This window comes from Hemicordylus capensis, chromosome 2 (genome assembly GCF_027244095.1).
Source record: "Hemicordylus capensis ecotype Gifberg chromosome 2, rHemCap1.1.pri, whole genome shotgun sequence".
NCBI lineage: Eukaryota > Metazoa > Chordata > Lepidosauria > Squamata > Cordylidae > Hemicordylus > Hemicordylus capensis.
The window spans coordinates 171,437,064-171,450,820 of record NC_069658.1 but is presented as its reverse complement, the minus strand read 5'-3'; the positions used below and the strand labels follow the sequence as shown (position 1 = coordinate 171,450,820).

General features: G+C 49.0%; 1 protein-coding gene across 6 annotated transcripts in view; it reads left to right on the top strand.

Annotated features, from left to right (window-relative positions):
- The window catches only part of RIMKLB (ribosomal modification protein rimK like family member B), a 96,586-nt gene that overhangs the window by 55,329 nt on the left and 27,500 nt on the right, over positions 1-13,757 (top strand). For all 6 annotated transcript variants that reach the window (XM_053300553.1, XM_053300551.1, XM_053300552.1 and 3 more), the window contains exon 6: positions 6,362-6,565. In XM_053300553.1, coding sequence (XP_053156528.1) covers positions 6,362-6,565 — 204 coding nt within the window. The remainder of the gene's footprint in view (positions 1-6,361; positions 6,566-13,757) is intronic.

Genomic DNA, 13,757 nt, shown 5'->3' with positions numbered 1-13,757 from the left:
ACATGCCCCTACTTCCAAAAGGTTACTAAGGCCCAGAAGAATAGAGCCTCTTGCCTGCAGTCCGTATTGTTGGGGCAGGCACTTTGTTCTTCCAACCTGACCTCCAGAACTGCCACCAAAATTTACTTTATTTATTTATTTATTTATTTATTTACTTACTTACTTACTTACTTACTTAACTTATATACCGCCCAAACTTTTGTCTCTGGGCGGTTAACAGTGACATAAAAACAATTAAAACAAATATAAAAGGTTAAAACAGTTTAACAATTTAAAAACAGTATAAAATTTAAACCTACAAATTTAAAAAGCTGAAAAAGCTTGGGTGAAGAGATGGGTCTTCAGATGTTTTTTAAAAATAGTCAGAGCTAGGAAGGATCACATCTCAGCAGGGAGAGCATTCCACAATCTCGGGGCAGCAACCGAGAAGGCCTGTCTCCATGTGGCCATCAGACGAGTTGGCGGTAACTGGAGACGGACCTCCTCAAGTGACCTCAATGGGCAACAATGCCCCTTGTTCTTAGGTCCCAGGCACTGAAATGGTGACTCTGCACTCGCCTCATTCTCAGCCAGTACCAACAGCTCCGGTTATTACGCCGTCAACACCAAATGTTCCTTCAGTTGCCTTGACTTCGCTTCCACGAACCCCTCTACTGTTGGGATAGATACTGAAGTGATCAGCATCTAATCCCTCAGTTCTGCTTTGCTCGTCATCAGCATTGTCTATTAAAAATGAAAGGACGAAGGAGGTTTCACATTTACAGCCTTGTTACCAGTGGGTCAACATCTCCCTCACATTCCTAAGCGAAAGCAGCCGGAGGACCCCAAGAATGGATCTGGTAAGCTTCAAAAGAAGAAGCCCCAAGAAGATGTTCCGTTTTCCTCAACCCCGACTGGAGGCATCTTGGGTCTGAGTACCTCATCACAGCTGGCCTTGAAGGAAGCTTCTGTATTCTGCTGCCGAAGCATCTCTGGAATATAGACCTACATGGATCTACAAAGAGAATATAGACCGCCTCTGGAATAGAAACCTCATACTCGGGACCAAGGGCTGGCTCTGGATCCAGACTATCCCTTTTCTGACATGAGTGACTATGTTCCTGATTATTGTGACCGCACGCCCCACCAGTTAAACCAATGTGACTGCAATGCCTGCTGTCAGAACTGAGACACCTCTTTGGAACAGCACTAGGCCCATGACTGGGATTGTTACAATCACCAGTATGCAGATCATCACGAGGGAGGCTCGCCTAGGGGGTGCTGCAAGGAGAACATCTGTCACTGGGATCATGATCGTCATGACTACAGCTACCACAAGCTGGACTATGACTGATACTCAGCTGGCTGTTGCTCCAACTGATACCGAGATGATTTTTGATATTGTTATGAATGGTACGATTGGGGCTGTATAGACCGGCTTGGCAACTTTCATGGGAGCCGATCCCGGTCCCAATTCTGATCTCTGGACCACAAACTCAGCCCCTGCTGTACCAGACATCTAGAGCAGCAAGTCTCCCCTTGTTTATGAGGAGACTCATCGAGGGCTCTGCAGCCAACCGAGAGGATGATGACTACCAAAGTTGGGGACACAGCCACCACCTCTGCTCTGGTACTGCCATCAGTACTGAAGGACACTCAGCTACCTAAGGCCCCAGAGAAAGTTGACTCTGTTGAGCCAGATTGCTCGGAATCGAGTCAAGGGGAAGAGATAGAGCAAGGGGGAGGCACCATCCACATTTGGAGCTTACTTTCCTGGGATCTTCTCCTCAAGACCTGTCTGATTCCAAACCAATATCACCGTTGGAGGACTTGAAGTTATATTTGGATTATGTGTCTAGAATGGCTACAGCCTTGGGTGTCAGTCTGGACCAACAGCAGAAAGATGAATTGAATCCTTTATTTGGTCTTATTGATGCTGATGCTAGATTTTCAGCATCTTTGTCACTGAATATGGCTCTCTTGGGCATCGTCAAAAGCTACTGGAAGAAGCTGCTTTCTTTGGCTCAGCCCACTAGATGTCTTGACAATTTTTATAAAGTCTAAATGGAAGAAGAGTCTTCCTCATTTCTTCAAAGGCACCCACCCCAGATTCAGTTATTGTCAAGGCAACTTTAACAAAGACCAGGTGGAGATCTATTGCCAACTCTGGCGATCGACACGGAAAGAAGATGGATGCCTTTGGTAGGCGCCTGTATTTGAATTTAAAATTTGTGAATTACCAGGTGTATAATGCCCGTTACAGCCACTTCCTTTGGGAGAAAGTTACAGCGTTGTTTGATCAGTTGCTTCTGATAAGAAAGACCCAGTGAATATTTGTGTCAATGAAGCTGCAAGAACTTTACAAGACATTCAGTAGAGTGTGCCATGCTGCAAAAGTCATGGCAATCTCCGTAGCCTTACGCCGACATGCCTGGCTCAAATCCTCAGTTCTGACGTATGAGGCACATTCTAGGATCGAGGACTTGCCATTTAAAGGACAAGCTTTGTTTGGGGAGAAAACTGATGAGACTCTTCAGAAAGATCAAAAGATGAAAAGCGCTGCCCACCCTGTCTTTCGCATCTACCATGTCCAAACCACCAAGACAGAATAAGTGGCTGAGCTATCAATCTTCCCACTCATTCTCTCAGCCGTCCATCTCAGATCACTTCTTTCAAACCTCCAACTTTCTGCCTAGGCCCAAACCCTCCTTTCAATCGGGAAGCCCTCTTCACAAAAGCTGAGAGCTCCTCCCTACACAAAGAAACAATTACTTCCACCCTTGGGCAGTAAGCATCTGCCTAGCCCCATTTTTGTCACGCCTGGGACAATCTCACTTCAGACCAGTGGGCCTTAACCATCGTTGATCTTGGCTTACATACACCCTAGAAGCGGGTTCACAAACCCACTTACTCACGAGTCATCCTCACATCTTATACTTCTGTCCTATAGGAGGTGGTCCAGGCCCTCCTCCTCAGGATGTGATAGAATTGGTGCCTGCAACTTGCATGTAAGGTTTTTACTCCTGTTATTTTACAATCCGAAAACATGACGGAGGTCTCAGACCTATATTAGAACTCAGAGAACTGAACTAGTACATCATATACAAGCGCTTCCGTGTACTCTCAGTTCCAACTATCTTGTGTGTCCTCGAGCACCATATGTAGCTAGCGTCCCTAGACCAAAGGAACATTAACTATCACATCTCCATACCACTGCAACTTGGGAAGCTTCTGCACTTCAGAGTGGGCCACCGGATGTATCAATTTAAGGCTCTTCCATTTGGCCTTGCTTCAACCCCCAGGGTCTTTACAAAATGCACAACCCCTCTGCTTGCATTCCTGTAGCAGGGTGGAGTTCAGATCTTCCCATAATTCGATTATTGGCTTATAGCTGCAGATTTGCCCCAAGAAACATCAGCTGTGGTTGAGAGGACTGTTAGAATTCTGGAATCTCTAGGTCTTCAGATGAACTATGGGAAGTCCCAGCTTGTTTGCACGAAGTGCATTCAATGAATAGATCTGATTTTTGACACAAATCTCTGTCATGTCTTTCTCCCTGAGGCTCAGATCTACACCTTGAATTCTTTGGCAGGCTGTATGTTGATGGGGACGATGCATCGCCTGCAAACCTGCCACAACAAAATCATATTCGCATAAATGGAAAGGTTCTGATCATATGCAGAGCAACATAACTTTAATGCTTGTTCCCTAATGGCTCAACAAATTTGTTCTTATTTATTATATTTGAAACGTTCTGGGTTTAAGATCCATCTCATGGTTTTTGTGGCACACTCCCTGAGGTCTGGATACTCCTGGTTTCACCACCCCACTGTAACGATGTTTCTTAAAGGCTTATCTCATGCCCTTCCAGGTGACCCCGTTTGTTTGTTTTCTTTTATTTATATACTAGTAATTTTAAGCCCGTTGAAATAATGGGTGCTAGTAGGATTGTATAGATACGTTTATTAGATCCTACTGAGAGTACTGCCCCACTCTTCCCCCTTCCCCCACACTCTTGGACACCCGTGGTGTCCCGCGATTCTTTCTGACGCCAGGAGGAGACAGAGTTAAGTGTAGGCGTCAGAGAAGCAGAGTCTGGGGTTTGCAGGCGGCTTTGGCAGCCTTGGGGGGGGGGGGGCTGGTGTGGTTCGGGTGTCAGGCTGGTCCAGGATGGACTCGCGAGTGTCAGAACTGTTCAGGGGCTGCTGCCGGCCTGTGGGGAGTGGGAATGGCGGGGCTTTGTGTGGCCACGCTGGCAGCGGCTGTGGCTCCGCTGGTGGTGGCGGCACTTCTAACGGGCGGAAAAAGAATGGGCGACACCAGGGAAGCAAGGCCAACAACCCCGCCGTACCTGCCGCCGGAGGTGAGCGAGGTGGAGCGGTGATGAGTGTAGGACTTGGCTGGGAGAATGTTGTGTGGAGGGCGTCCCTGGGCCCACTTGGCCCTCCTCCACCTTGCGGCCTGGGCCTCAGCCATTCCGGGTTCTCTGGCCGAGGCCAGCTTCCCTCGCTGCCTCCTTCCGGGTCATTTGGCTGCTGTGGCCGAGGCCGCGGCTCCGCTGCCGCCTCGGCCATTCCATGTCCTCTGGCCGAGGCTCCTCGGCTGCAACGCGTCCTCTGGCCGAGGCCGTGGCTCCGCTGCCGCTGCCTCGGCTGGCTTCCCCCGCTGCCTCGTCCTCCCGCCTGGCTTCGGCGGCGGCCGCTTCTCCTCGGCCGCCGCTTCTCCTCCTCCAACATGGCTGCCTGGTGCCTGCGGCTGTATCTTTCTCGGACGTTCTGGGCATATGCTCTGCGCATGCCCAGAACTGCTGAGAAAGACACGGGCACAGAGACACAGGAGCACACCTAAGCCTTTTATTATAGAGGATGCCCTTCTAAAAATGGCTCATGACCCCAACTTGGGGTCTCTCTTTAGTTCTGGCATGTCTCCCCACTCCCCCGTTTGAACCCTTGGCCAGTGTTGAACCATGTCTGCGAGAGTGGATCCTCCCTACCTTGCTTTCCACTCAGACAAGGTGGTCTTGTAGCCAGTAGTGCAATTCCTTCCAAAGGTGGTTTCATCTTTCCATCGTTCCCAACCTATTAATTTACCTGCTTTCTCCCAAAACCCATCTTTACTGGTAGAGTGCCGTTCGCAGCTCTTCAATGTGTACAGGGTGCTGTCCTTTTACCTTCAATGCTGTGCTGATTGGAAACAATCCAGATGCTTGTTTGTGGCTTATGACAGAGGAGGGGACACCAGGTTTCCGTACAGACCTTGTCAAGGTGGCTTGTCACTACAATCAATATCTGCTATAAGTTGGGTCACAAGGAACTACTGCCTACAATCAAAGCATGTTCCATGGCCTTGTTTGCAGCCTTGGAAGAGCGGTACCAATAGAGACTGTCAAGCTGCGACCTGGGCATCCCCACATTCAGAACTATGCCATTGGTGCCAGAGCGCAAAAGGATATGGCTTTTGGCAGAGCTGTTCTTCAATCTATTTTCAACTAGGCCCACCTCCCAGGTAAGGCAGCTTCCTATGCACCCATTTATGTAAAAGACAGAGACCACGTTGAAGAACAGGTGCTTACTTTGGTTCCTCTAGTGGTTATCTGTCATTTTACATGCCCTCCCATTCTCCCCGCCAGGGTCTTCTGAAGGCAGCCTGAGGGAATGAGGAGTGGCACTGCCGCACATAGCAGCTGGGGTCGGGGTTTCCTCCAAAACAGGAGAGCTGAAGCTTGGAAGTATCCGACGTGGTCTCCATGCATGCATGAAGACCATTTGTGTAAAAGGACAGATGACTACTAGAAGAACCAGAGTTACAGGTAAGCAATCTTGTTATTATGTTCAGCTTAGTTATTGCTTTGATAATAAATTTGTGTTTGGCAAGAATTATTTAAGTCATTTTTGTATTCTATTGCATTAATTATTGTAATTGATTACAGTTGTGATTGATTACTGGGCCTGGCTTTTTTTTTTTTTTTGAGTTTATTGATTTAATTATATAGATACATATACAGCACACTGGAGTTTCCCCTCATCTTTGAAGTGTTGTTGGTGCAGTCCTTGTTTTGTGTGTCCAGAGACTCCAAAACCTGTTGCAAAACACTCTTGCAGCTTAGTGCTTCTAGAATAGGATGGAATGGTACAGGCTTGATTGAAGGATACTAGCAGACCTACACTGAGGGAGTTGATAACAGGAAAAGTCGTGAAAATTGTGAGTTTGCTTAAGGTAATTATATTTTTTAAATCTATTTTTATAGTATAGCATAATATGCAAAGCTTCAACCTTTCTTGTTAGGAAAGTCTTTCACAGCACTGAAATGGGGAGAGATGCATTGCTTTTTGTACTCATATGTCCCTGATCCCTTTTCACCTTGTTTGCTCTCCTGATGCAGGTAAAGCTGTGTTTCTGGCAAGAGACAAGCATCATTTGGCGGATCTTAGCCATCTAATTCGTCATGAGGCCCCTTATCTATTCCAAAAATACGTCCAGGAGTCCCATGGCAAAGATGTGCGTGTCATCGTGGTGGGAGGCCGTGTGGTGGGCACAATGCTGCGTTGCTCAACAGATGGTAGAATGCAGAGCAATTGCTCACTTGGTAAGAATGGTAGTGCGCTTGCTTTTGGATTTGGTGGCACCCACAAGGAAGAGTTTGAGGCCTGACAGATGTTTCATGTGCATTACTTGTAATAATTCACATGTGTTGCGGAGATTAAAAATGAGATTTTGTAGTTTGAAAGAAATGGAAAGAGGTTGTTTCTTAATTGCCATTCCAGTTGGACTGCTTTCAGTTTACATGGTTTATGCAAATTGTCACAACAAAAGAATAGTGATGCTGTGCGGTCTTATTTCTACAGTTATTTTGGAACTGGTGCAAAATGGAAAACTTCCATGAAAAATTTCCCATTTTTAATTTTAAAATTGCATGGGTAAAAATGCACACAGACTAGCACCATTACACTACTGCTTGAGCCAGGGGACAGAGTGAATTTTGCTAATCTCCTCTTTCCTCTAAAGTCCATTGTAAAGTAAAGTTGTGCTGTCAAGTCAGTGTTGACTCCTGGCGACCACAAAGCCATGTGGTTTTCTTTGGTAGAATATAGGAGGGGTTTACTATTGCCATCTCCCACGCAGTATGAGATGATGCCTTTCAGCATCTTCCTGTATTGCTGATATAGGTGTTTCCTATAGTCTGGGAAACATACCAGTGGGGATTCAAACCAGCAACCTCTTGCTCCCAAGGCAAGTTTGTTTGTTTGTTTAAACATTTTTATACCGCCCAAAACCTACGTCTCTGGGCGGTTTACAACAGAACTAAAACAAAGTAAAACATTCGTTAAGACAAAAAGGGAGGTGGACACACACATTACAACAATTTAAAAATTTTAAAATATTTTAAAACAGCATTAAAACCATTAAAACGACATTAATTAAAAGCCTGGGTGAAGAAATGTGTTTTTAAAGACTTTTAAAAAGCTGTCAGAGATGGGAAGGCTCTTATTTCACTAGGGAGCGCATTCCAAAGCCTCAGGGCAGCAGCGGAGAAGGCCTGTCCCTGAGCAGGGCCCATCACCACTTTGCCGCCGACCCGCCTGCTGGCCGCCCCCACCCGCTGGTGCCCCGCCCAGCTCTCCGCTCGCCCGGCTCTCCGCCTCGGCCCTCAGCTGGGCCCGCTTCCCCGGCGCTCCGGCTTCTCCCGGGCCCGCCGTTTTCTCCGGCCTCCTCTGCCGCCTCCTCGCGGCCGGGCCCACCGCCTCCTCTGGACATGGCTGCCACCGCCCGCCGCCTCCTCTCCTCTTCCGCCCCCTCTGCAGGGCCCGCTTCCCCAGGGCTCTGGCTTCCCCCAGGCCCGCCGTCGTCTTTGGCCTCCCCCGCCGCCTCCTCCCGGCCGGGCCCACCGCCTCCTCTGGCCATGGCCGGCGCCGCCAATGTTCCAGCCAGTCAGGCGCCCCCTGCAGTTCATGCATGCGCAGAATGTCCACCAGGGACACGGAAGCAGATACCCAACCATCTTATTATATAGGATAACCAGCACCTTGTATTTTGCCCGAAAACATATCGGCAGCCAGTGTTGCTCCTTCAATACAGGAGTTATATGGTCTCTCCAAGATGGCCCAGAGACCAGCCTGGCTGCCGCATTCTGGACCAGCTGTAGATTCCAGACTATGTACAAGGGCAGCCCCACATAGAGTGCATTGCAGTAATCCAGTCTGGAGGTTACCAGCAGATGTACCACTGTTTTGAGGTCATTCACCTCAAGAAACGGACGCAGCTAGCGTATCAGCCGAACCTGATAGAAGGCACTTCTGGCAACCGCCTCAACCTGGGACACCATGGAGAGGCTCCATTCCAGAAGCACCCCTAGACTGTGTACCTGTTCCTTCTGGGGAAGCGTGACCCCATCCAGAACAGGCAGATCAAAATCATCTCTCAAGTTCTGACCCCGGACAATGAGTACCTCCGTCTTAGCCGGATTCAGTCTCGGTTTGTTATCCCTCATCCAGCCCATCACCGACTCTAGGCAGGCATTTAGGGAGGTTATGCCCTCTCCCGATGATGCTGACATGGAGAAATAGATTTGGGTGTCATCAGCATACTGGTAGCACCCTGCACCAAATATCCTGATGATCTCTCTCAGCGGTTTCATGTAGATATTAAACAACATTGGAGACAATATGGAGTCCTGAGGAACACCATACAAAAGTTCAGATTTTGAAGAACAGCAGTCTCCCAAGGGACACCATCTGGAACCTGCCCGAGAGGTAGGAGCGGAACCACTGCAAAGCAGTGCCTCCAACTCCCAACCTCCTCAGACGCTCTAGAAGGATACTATGGTTGATAGTATCAAAAGCCGCCGAGGGGTCCAGAAGGACCAACAGAGTCACACTTCCTCTGTCAATTGCCAATTGGAGATCATCCATCAGGCCAACCAAAGCAGTCTCCACCCCATAGCCAGCCCAAAAGCCAGTTTGAAATGGGTCAAGATAATCAGTTTCATCCAAGACTATCTGGAGCTGTGAGGCCACCACCCTCTCAATTACCTTGCCCAGCCACAGAAGGTTGGAGACAGGCCTGTAGTTGTTCAAGTCCGAGGGATCCAGGGTAGGCTTCTTCAGAAGCGGTCTAATAATTGCTACCTTAAGACAAGGAGGCATCCTACCTTCCCTCAGAGACTCATTTATAATCTCTACCAGGCCTTCTACAACAACCCCCCTGCCAGATAATATAAGCCATGTCGGACAAGGGTCAAGAGAACAGGTGGTGGGCTGCACCATTCCAATCAGCTTGTCCACATCCTCAGGAGTCACAAACTGGAACTGATCCAACCTAATCACACAAGAGGAGTCGCTGGACACCTCCACATCAGACACTGAGGTAATTGTGGAGACTGAGTCTGAGTTGGCCCGAATACGAGAGATTTCCCACACAAATAATTCATTAAACACATCACAGCGGGTAATCGATGGTTCCAGATTCTGATTCAAGGGAGGAGGGGCACTCACTAGCCCTCTCACAACCCTGAACAATTCCGCCGGATGTGAACTTGCGGATGCAATACGAGCAGAAAAGAATTGCTTCTTTGCCGCACGTATGGGCTGAGCATAGGTCATAGAGCTCTATGTTGCAATCTTCAGATTCAAGCCGAGTCTTTCTCCACTTGTGCTCTAGTCGTCTACCTTGTAGTCAGCCCCCATAGTTCTTCTGTATACCAAGGGGCCAGTTTTGAAGCAGGTCGGAGAGGACACTTAGGAGCAATCATGTCTACTGCCCCAGTGAGTTTGCTGTTCCAATTCTCCACCAGGGCATCAACAGGATCACCAGCAGAGCCAACACTAAATCCCTCCAAGGCTTCTTGAAATCCTATTGGATCCAATAACCTTCTCGGGCGGATCATCCTAATAGGTCCCTCGCCCCTGTGAAGGTGGGAAGCGATTGTGAGTCCGACCTTAACCAGATGGTGGACCGTCCCTGACAATGGAGAAATCACAGGAGTCCCCACCCACGGAACACCACCCTGATCAGAGTGAAAGACCAAATCAAGCGTGTGACCAGCAATGCGCGTCGGCCCCGAGACCACTTGGGATAGGCCCATAGTCGTCATGGCTGCTGTGAACTCCTGAGCCGCCCCGGACAAATCGGTACCAAAGTGAACATTGAAGTCCCCCAGCACCACAAGCCTGGGCGACTCCAACACCAAGTCAGAGACCAAGTCTGTCAGCTCAGTTAGGGGCTCTGTTGAGCAGCGGGGTGATCGGTACACCAACAGAAGTCCCAGTCTATCCCTGGTCCCCAGACTTAAGTACACACATTTGATATGGTCCGACACTCTAACAGGGATCCTGGTAAGGGAAAGGTTATTCTTATAGACCGCAGCCACTCCACCTCCCTGCCCACGGTCCCTCACCCGCTCCTCAACAGAGTAGCCTGGAGGAAGAAGCCGACCACACTGGGCCCTCAGCCTCCCCCAGCCAGGTCTCTGTAATACATACCAGGTCAGCACCTTCATCCAGAATCAAATCATGGATAGTTTCTGATTTGTTCTGGACTGACCTGGCATTACAGAAGAGCAAGGTGAGGTTCCAAGGATGATTGGCACTGCTCCCAAAGGTCAAAGAGCTGGCAGGACAGCCGGAAGGGGAAACAGCTATTAGATTTCCAAGTCACCTTCCCCTGTAATGGCCTGCTGACCTACCAACATTCCTTCTTCTGTTCCCCACCGGAATGGCCGCCCCACAGTCAGTGGACTGTGTGACCCTGTCTCCCCATCTCCAGTTAAACCCAGACACATTCTAAGAATGTCTCACCCAGGACAAATAAAAACAGAAACTGCACTATTAAATGCCCCCCTTATACAAATACCTAGTGATGTGCACGGTCCGGAGAAGTCCGGACCGGCACCGAAGGGGGGCCTTGTTTCTAGGGCGGGGAGGGCTTGCTTAGCCCTCCCGCCTCCTTGCCCCCGCCAGCGCCCGTATTGAACAGTATAGGGGCGCTGGAAACCAGCCGCCCCCCCCCCGCCGCCGCGGCGAAATAATCCCCAAGGTCAGCCAGCCCTCCCTCCCTCCCAGCTAGCTGCCCTCCCACCCACCCACCCACTCGCTCGCTCACCCACTCGAACACTGTATAAAAAACGAGAGGAGCTCCGGCACAGAGCTCCTCTCGTTCGGAAGGCCTCCTGAAGAATGGCGGCTTGCGCGCGCGCCGCAAAGCACGCCGTTCTCCGGAGGCCCGGTCTACCCGGCGGGAAAGGGCTGGGTAGACCGGGCCTCCGATCACTGAGTAGACCGGGCCTCCGATTGCCGGAGGGCAGCTAGCTGGGAGGGAGGGAGGGCTGGCTGACCTTGGGGGTTATTTCGCCGCCGCGGCGGCGGGGGGGAGGCGGCTGGTTTCCAGCGCCCCTATACTGTTCAATACGGGCGCTGGCGGGGGCAAGGAGGCGGGAGGGCTAAGCAAGCCCTCCCGCCCTTAAAGGCATACCCCCCACCCGGACCCGAACCAGGCAGGGCCGGACCGGTCCGGCAGTTCGGCCATTCTTTGGAATGGCCGCCGGACCGGTTCGGGCACACTGCTACAAATACCTAGGCCAAGAGACCTGGCCCTCGCTCTTGGTGTCCCCCGAAATGGCTCCCCCAAAGGGGCGACCCCGCCGCCACTGGCAGAAGCCTATATAGCCCTGAGTAGGCAGCTCTAGGCAGCTGGAATGCAGGAAACTGCCAAGTCACCCTCCTCCCTGGCCCCAATCCTGCAAGGCCTCACCTCAGCACAGCAACCAGTCCTGGGGGGCAGATAACAGACAGGGGGGATGCAGGACAAGCAAACAGGCAGGCACCCAGTCTCTCACCCTGGGGTCTACCTGGGATCAGATCTTCTCTCCTCTTGTCTCTCCTGCAAGCTTCTCTCCTCTGGTCTCTCCTGCAAATTACTTCCCCACTGCACCATTAGGTGACTAAAGTCCACTCTACATCACCATAATTATGTCAGGAAGGGATGTGTGATCCTCACGGATGTATTTCAGTGAGCTGTAGTGGAAAGGGGAGGGATATTTGGTGAAAATCGTCTCTCCTCCCACTCAAGCAACAATGCAATGGTTGTTTGGAACTTGCACTACCGCACTAGTCCAGATGGCAGTCATTATTACATAGAGTTCATTAGTAACTGTTAATGGATGCCAATGCAATATTAGGCAAGTATAGAAATATCAAAGTTGTAATTAAGGTTTTGAGGTGATTGATTATCCCTAGGAAGTAAGTGAGAGAGGACATATGTTTTATTGATATATTTCCCACAGGGAAAGTGCTGAGAGGAACTACAGATCCTTGATGTATTCAAATGACTGGGGATCTGCATCTGCGCAGTAGCTCTGAAACATTCTGAAGCTCTGTGGACTGCTGCTTCTCCCACACTTGTGCACATTTGTTAGAAACGGTTGTTGGAGCATTGTTGCCTTGAGTTCCTTTCTGACTGCTGCCTAAGCTGCATCAAGAGATTCTTTCTCTTACTTGGGGTATTCTTTCCTTGAGTAGCTGTTAGACAGTGAGATAATTTAATTATTTGGTTTGCTCTGTTCACAGAGCCAACATTTGTATTTCATGACTGATTGTAAGACCTTTAAGCAGTGCGAAAAATGCAAGGCAAAACTTCTCACTTCTGACAGATACGATTTATGCCTTCTGTATTTAGGGGAAGAACACAAGACAAGCCTGTTTGTCATTTTCCAAAATAAAAAAAAATCTGTCATTTTCCAAACAGACTTGGAAAAACTTAGAACTTCATCTAAAAGACTCTTAGTATAACTTAGCACTACATCCACCGCAAGTCCCTTTGTCAATCCTGGCAAAAGCATCAACATGGACACCAGTAGTATAGACATTTTTATATTCACTGATAATTGTACGTATTTACCTATCTTGGTCTTTGACTGTAATAAAGCTGATTGATTGCTTGAAACCAGTAGTAGCCACCCCATCGTAGGGTTGGCTATTTTGACACCTATGCGCGCGACACCAAGTCCAAGTGGGGAAATTTCAACAATGCTGAAGCACTCGGTATTGACAGTGCAGTCTTTTACATCTAAACTGGCCTCGAATTCCTCGAAAGAGGCAAAGAAGGGGAAGCCTGAATAGCCAAGAAGAATTTCACAAATAGTCTTTGACATTGACACATTTGACATCGCAGTCAAAAGTCCACCACTTTGATGTCTATCTACATCAACATCAATGGAATCATCAAAACCCAGTGAAAAGGGTCTGACCTCATCAACTGCTTCAACCCCATTGACTGGGTCAACACCGAGGATTTTGACAGCTGAGTCCTTGACACCATTATCGACACTGACAGAATCTGTAATACTGATGTTAGATACCTTAACTATGGGCAAAAGTGTGCCTATGAGATTGGAAAGTTCACAGCTCTGCAATGTGTTAGTGATACCAACAGTGCCAAAGATCACTATGCATTTGAGAGATTACCCAAAGTCACCAATCTATTCACTCAGGGACGATGTAGGATTTGATGAGGATGTGATTGAAATTCCCAAAACTCCTTCCATGTCACCTGCTCCACAAAAGTTACCGATGGAGGAAGCCAGGCACAGGCTTTACAACTGGAATCCAGAACAGGCATGTAGGGGTCATCATTGCGAATGTAGCCCCATAAGGCCAACACCTGCAACATGATATGCTCATGGCAGGGGAGACTGATTACCATAGGAGATTATATGCTCCGTATTCAGCAGCATGTTCATCTCCAATTGACTATTTTGTCCCAAATATGAACTATAAACAACAAAT